At 41.5% G+C, this 7,048-nt stretch overlaps 1 protein-coding gene across 1 annotated transcript in view; it reads left to right on the top strand.

The window, feature by feature from the left end:
- The first annotated feature begins 856 nt into the window (after positions 1 to 856).
- The window catches only part of SLC14A2 (solute carrier family 14 member 2), a 53,644-nt gene continuing 47,452 nt past the window's right edge, over positions 857 to 7,048 (top strand). The window contains exons 1-2 of the mRNA XM_044240995.1: positions 857 to 1,024; positions 6,745 to 6,925. Of these exons, the coding sequence (XP_044096930.1) occupies positions 875 to 1,024; positions 6,745 to 6,925 (331 nt within the window). The 5' untranslated portion in view covers positions 857 to 874. The remainder of the gene's footprint in view (positions 1,025 to 6,744; positions 6,926 to 7,048) is intronic.

The following is a 7,048-nucleotide window of genomic DNA, read 5'->3' as shown; positions in this document are numbered from 1 at the left end:
AACTCTAGGTCATACTGAGAGGGGACCATGAAGGTCCAAATCCACCTGTCAAGGAAACGGTAAAGTAAATGAAGACATCCCTGAGCCCTGAGCCGGAGGAGGCTGCAAAAGAGAACGGCTACGGTGGCCGAGTAGGAAGAAGTAAGCTCTATCAGGCGGCAGCCATAGTGAACCAGGAAACGGAGAACCGCGGGCAGAGGCTGCTCCACAAGCTGGTCATGTCCTGAGCTCTGGTCCGGGTCACGAAGGGAGAGGGAGCCCCACACAGGGGGTGCCAGCCTGGCACCCACAGCTTCTAGTAGATCATACCAGGGCTTGCTGCCTTAGTACTGTTCCTGAGGAAGGACGAGGGGGAAGGTGCTGGAAAGGGCACTGACGGCAGAGGGAAGAGGGGAGGGGACTGGAGGTAGCCCATAATCCATAATCAATTTAAGCTCCACAGCCAGCAAGAAAATGGGTTTCTCTTAGAGCCCCACTCCATTGGAAGACTCAGGTCCGTGTGTGGCTATCCAAGAGAAAGTGTGCTTACAATGGCTACAGTAGAACAGCGCAATGGATAATAGAAAAGGTAGAGGAAAAATGTCTCCGTGACCAGAAGCAAAAGAGAGGCATCTGTTCCCACTGCGTGGTCAGGGAACACTTCATAGCAGAAAAGGACTATCCTCTGCAGGTGGGTGAATGGGGGCATTTTGAAAGGTAGGACCGCCCTGGTGGAGGACTGGCCCCAGGCGCCCCTGGCAACAGCGCTTGGTCCCATGCCTCCGGAGGACTCCGTCCAGCCTCAGCCAAGTTCCTCTGGGCCCCATCCTGACTCACCCTTGTCCCCCTTTCCTCTCCAGTTGCAGGACCTCTGAGCAACCACCCCCGGAGGGAAATGTCTGATACTCACAGCAGACCTCTCCTGGCCGAGCCTCTTTCCAGCAGATGCAAACTCTATGAGTCAGAGTTTATCAACCCGAGCTGGCCCTCAAGCCCCCAGGACACACACCCGGCACTGCCCCTCCTGGAGATGCCCGAAGAGAAGGTGAGGAGGGTCCCTCCCAGCACGCCTCCCAGGTAGAAGGAGGAGGAGGGGGAGGGCACACACTGCATAATAGCACGGAAGGGCCACCGCCCGGCGATGTTCTGTCCCCAGTCAGCACAGGCTCACACCCCTGCTTGGTCCTATTTGGCCTATGATGGAAAATGGGGTTCTGTGTGCAACACGATTTTAAAGACAAGTAGGGAATACACACACTCACGCACCAGTCTTCCAGCCAGTCCCCCAGATCCTTCCCCTTAGACCTGCTCCTTTGACTTACCTTATCATCGGCTCCCAAAGGCAGGCCTGTGTCCATTGGCAAGTTTTAATGCTCCCTGAACTGATACAGTGGAGAGGGACCCAGGACCACTAAAGTTTTGTTTTTAATGAGATAAAATCAATATACCGTAAAATTCAGCCCTTTAAAATATACATTTCACTGGTTTTTAGCATAATTACAAAGTCCACTAACATCACCACCAGTGAATTCCAGAATATTTTCATCACCTCGAAAAGAAACTCAAAACACTCATTAGCGATCACTCTGCGTTCCCCTCCTCCACACCTGTCACCTCCCATCTGCTTTCTGTCCCCGTGGAGTTGCCTCTTCGGTACATTTCATGTAAGTGGAATCATGTAATTTACGGGCTTTGGTGAAATGCTTCTGTCATTTAGCATAATATTTTCAGGTGCATTCTTGTCGTAGCACGAATCGGTACATCATTACTTTTTATGGTCAAACCATATTTCATGGTGTGAGTATACCGTAGTTTATTTACCCATTCCTTGGTTGTTGGACATTTGGGTGTTTCCACTTTTTGCCTGTTAAAACAAAACAACAACAACAACAAAAACCGCTACCATGAGCATTTGTGTAAAAGGTGTTGTGCAAATACATATTTTTCTTTCCCTTGGGTATGCATCCAGAAGTGGAATTCCTGGGTCACATGGTAACTCTACGTTTAACATTTTCAGGCGCTGCCAGACCGTTTTCCAGAGTCACTGGGTCACTGTGGGTTCTCCCCAGCAGCGTACACGTCGTGTCCCTCCTCCTCTTTGTCAAAACTTGTTGCTGTCCTTTTATTAATGGCCTGGGTGGATGTGAACTGACATCTCACTGTGATTTTGATTTATATTTCCCTAATGTCAAGCTGATGTTGAGCATCTTTTCATGTGCTTACTGGCCAGTTGTATATCTTCTTAGGGAAAAAAAAAAATGTCTTTTGAAGTCCTTTGCCCATTTTTTCAGTTGGGTCGTTTGTCTTTTTATTGTGGAGTTGTAACAGTTCTTTATATATTCTGGATATTGGGCCCTTGCCCATTATATGATTCACAAATAATTTCTCCCACTCTGTCTTTTCACAGTCTGGGTCGTGTCCTTAGAAGCACAAAGTTTGTGATTCTAAGTCTGATTTATCTATATTGACTTTGATTGCTTATGCATTTAGTGTCGTATCTAAGAAACCGTTTTCTTACGCAAGGTCACAAAGATTTCATCCTATGTTCTTCTAACAGTTTTTTTTTTTTTCCCAATTTATTTATTTTCAGAAAAACAGTATTCATTATTTTTTCACCACACCCAGTGCTCCATGCAAGCTGTGCCCTCTATAATACCCACCACCTGGTACCCCAACCTCCCACCCCCCCGCCACTTCAAACCCCTCAGACTGTTTTTCAGAGTCCATAGTCTCTCATGGTTCACCTCCCCTTCCAATTTACCCAAATTCCCTACTACTCTCTAACGCCCCTTGTCCTCCATGCTATTGGTTATGCTCCACAAATGAGTGAAACCATATGATAATTGGCTCTCTCTGCTTGACTGATTTCACTCAGCATAATCTCTTCCAGTCCCGTCCATGTTGCTACAAAAGTTGGATATTCGTCCTTTCTGATGGAGGCATAATACTCCATAGTGTATATGGACCACATCTTCCTTATCCATTCATCCGTTGAAGGGCATCTTGGTTCTTTCCATAGTTTGGCGACTGTGGCCATTGCTGCTATAAACATTGGGGTACAGATGGCCCTTCTTTTCACGACATCTGTATCTTTGGGGTAAATACCCAGGAGTGCAATTGCAGGGTCGTAGGGAAGCTCTATTTTTAATTTCTTGAGGAATCTCCACACTGTTCTCCAAAGAGGCTGCACCAACTTGCATTCCCACCAACAGTGGAAGAGGGTTCCCCTTTCTCCACATCCTCTCCAACACATGTTGTTTCCTGTTTTGTTAATTTTGGCCATTCTAACTGGTGTAAGGTGATATCTCAATGTGGTTTTAATTTGAATCTCCCTGAGGGCTAATGATGATGAGCATTTTTTCATGTGCCTGATAGCCATTTGTATTTCTTGATTGGAGAAGTGTCTGTTCATATCTTCTGCCCATTTGTTGATGTGTTTGTCTGTTTCGTGTGGGTTGAGTTTGAGGAGTTCATTATAGATCCTGGATATCAACCTTTTGTCTGTACTGTCATTTGCAAATATCTTCTCCCATTCCGTGGGTTGCCTCTTTGTTTTTTTGACTGTTTCCTTTGCTGTGCAGAAGCTTTTGATTTTGATGAAGTCCCAGAAGTTTATTTTCGCTTTTGTTTCCTTTGCCTTTGGAGACGTATCTTGAAAGAAGTTGCTGTGGCTGATATCGAAGAGATTACTGCCTATGTCTTCTAACAGTTTTATATTTTAACACTCACATGTAAGTCTTTCAACCATTTTGAGTTAGTTTTTGAATATGGTGTCAAGTGAGGGTCTGACTTCAATCTTCTGCAAGTAGATATCCAGCTGCCCCAGTACCATTTATTGAAGAGACTATCCATTCTCCATTAAACTGTTTTGGCATTCCCATGACCGTAGTGCATGAATTTATTTCTGATCTCTCAACTTTATTTAACTGATTTATGTGTCTGTCCTTACGCCAGCACCACACTATCTTGATTATTATAGCTTTGTAGTAAGTTTTGAAATCAAGACTGTGAGTCTTCCAAATTTTATTTTCCTTTTCAAGGCTGCTTTATCTATTCTGAGACCCTTACATTTCTATATTACTTTAGGATCTGACTTTCCAATTCTGAAGGGAAGAGAAAGGCAACTGGGATTTTGATAGGGATTGTATTAAATCTGTAGATCAGCTTAAGGAGTACTGACATTTTTAACAAGTCTTCCAATCCATGGACCTAGGATGTATTTCCATTTATTTAAGTCCTTAATAACTTTTGATGTTGTGTAGTTTTTAGTATAAAAAAAAACTTATACAAAATCTTTAGTTTAGTATACAAGGCCTTTTTTGTTTAATTTATTCCAAAATATTTTACTCTTTTTCATGTGATCATAGAATCATTTTCTTCATTATATTTTTGGATTGTTCATTGCCTCTGTATAAAAATAAAATTGATTTTTATATGTTGATCTTCTACCTAGCAAATTTGCTGAACCTGTCTATTAACTTTAATAGTATTTTGGAATTTTTTAAATAGATTTTTTAAGAAGATTCCATAAAACAGAATGTGCCATCTACAAATGGAGATGGTTTAAATTCTTTCTCTCTAATCTGGGTCCCTTTTGTTTGTTTTTTTCTTACCTAATTGCTCTGGCTAGAACTTGCAGTACAATGTTGAACAGAAGTGATGAGAACCAATGTCTTTCTCTCATTTCTCTCATTCCTGATCTTAAAGGGAAAGTGTTCCATCTATCACCATTATATATAAGCTGTGGGTTTTTAGTAAATAGCCTTAGTTAAGTTGAGGAATTTCCTTTCTATTCCTATTTGCTAAATGTTTTTATCTGGAAGGGCTGTTAAATTTTTCAAATGGTTTTTCTCTGTCTATTGAGATAATCATGTGGGTTTTTTCTTTCACTTCATTAATATTAATAATTATGGATTTTTATATGTTGAAACAGTTTTGAATTCTGAGAATAAATCCCATTTGGCCATAATTATTTTTGTATATTACTGAATCTGGTTTGGTAGTATTTTGTCAAGGATTTTTGCATCTGTATTTACAAAGCAGATTGATCTGTAATTTCCTTTCTTGTGATGTCTTTGTCTGGCTTTGGTGTTAAGGTAATACTAGCCTCACAGAATGTGCTAGAAAGTATTGCCCTCTCTTCTAGTTTTTTAATTCTTTAAGGATTTGGCAAAATGTACAAGTGAAGCCATCTGAACTTGGGTTTTTCTTTGTGGGAAGTGTTTTGCTTGCTGTTTTTGTTTTTGTTCTACTAATTTAATCATTTACTTTGTTGTAAGTCAGTTCAGATTTTCTGTTTCTTCTTGAGTCAGTTTGATAACTTGTGCCTATCTACCTAGGAGTGTATCCAGTTCATCTAGGTTATCTGATTTGTTAGCATACAATTATTCATTTCTTTAGAGTCCTTTTTCTTATAACCCTTTTTATTTCTTGAGGGTTGGTAGTAATGCCTCCTCTCTCATTTCTGATTCTGATAGTTTCAATCATCTCTTTTTCCCTTGGTCAATCTAATAAAGGTTGGTCAATTCTGATCCTTGCAAAGAACTGTCTTTTAGTTTCATGGATTTTCTATAGTTTTTATTTTCTATTTCATCTATTTTCATGATAGTGTTTATTTTTCCTTCCTTCTACTTGCTTTGGATTTAGTTCACTGTTATTTTTCTAGTTTCTTAAAGTAAAAGGTTAGGTTGTCGATGCAGGATATTTCTTTTCTTCATATAGATCTTTACACCTACAGTATCCCTCAAATACTGATTTAACTGCATCTCATAAGTTTTGATAGATTGTGTTTTTGTTTTCATTCATCTCAAAGTATTTTTCTAATTTCTCTTCTGATTTCCTCTTTGATCCATTGATTATTTAGGAGCATGTGGATTAATTGCTACATTATTTCCCAAATTTCCTTTTGCTTTTGATTTCTAAATTCACACCATTATGATCAAAGAACATACTTTGGGGGTACCTGGCTAGCTTAGTTGGTAGAGTGTGCAACTCTTGAACTTGGGGATGTGGGTTCAAGCCCCTTTTGTGTAGAGATTACTTAAAATTAAAATCTTTAAAGAAGAGAGAGAACAGGGATGTCTGAGTGGCTCAGTTGGTTAACTGTCTGCCTGCATGACCCCGGGGTTGTGGGATGGATACCTGAGTCAGGCTCCCTGCATAGCAGACAACCTGCTTCTCCCTCTCCCTCTGCTGCTCCCCCTGCTTGTACTCTCTCTCTCTCTCTCATTCTCTCTCTCAAATAAATAAAATCTTTAAAAAGAGAGAGAACATCCTTTGTATGATTTCAATGCCTTTAAATTTATTTATACTTTTTTTATTGTAAAAATGCTTTATTGATCTTATGGCCTGACATGTGGTCTGTACTGGCCCCATGTCCTCACTCATTGCTACTCTAAAATTATAACAGGTATAGGATTGGCTGCACCTGCACGTCTATCACAGACTTTTTTATTTTTTAAATATAACTGGTTTTCTTTGCAATCCTATTTACTTTATTCATTTCCAAACACAATTCTGAAAACAAGTCCATGGTCTTGCCAAACTGACAGAAGGGATCCACAGTGCAAACGTTTACGAAACCCTGCAGTGAAGAATGTGTAGTCGTCCTGGAAGACTGGCCTGCGTGCAGCCACCCTGGGCAGCAGTAGAGAGTGGACAGGGGTCTTATGATCATTTATCTTTATCAGAACAGCTGACAAGCTTCTCTATCCCCAAGAGCTCCTGCTGTATTGTATGATCGTTTGTCACGGTTTCTCTTAAAAGGATCTCCGGCCATCCAGTGAAGACAGCCATATTGTGAAAATGGAAAAACCCAGTGAACGGAGTAAAAGGAGAGAAAGCGGGGCAGCCCATCAAGGCTCTGCCGGCGTGGAGGGCATCAGCCTCCTCCAAGCAGTGGGCTATCTCACGGGGGAGATGAAGGAATGCAGGACCTGGCTGAAAGGTAAGCAGACACCCAGGGAAGAAACAGCCTCCCTGAGACCTGGCTGGACGAAGCTGCTGCCTCGCTCACCCAGTGCGAGAAATGTCACCATTGGCGTACTTCCGCCGAGTTGTCTGTGTGTAG

Source organism: Neovison vison, chromosome 3 (assembly GCF_020171115.1).
Source record: "Neovison vison isolate M4711 chromosome 3, ASM_NN_V1, whole genome shotgun sequence".
Classification (NCBI taxonomy): domain Eukaryota; kingdom Metazoa; phylum Chordata; class Mammalia; order Carnivora; family Mustelidae; genus Neogale; species Neogale vison.
This window is presented reverse-complemented; position numbering and strand designations above follow the sequence as displayed.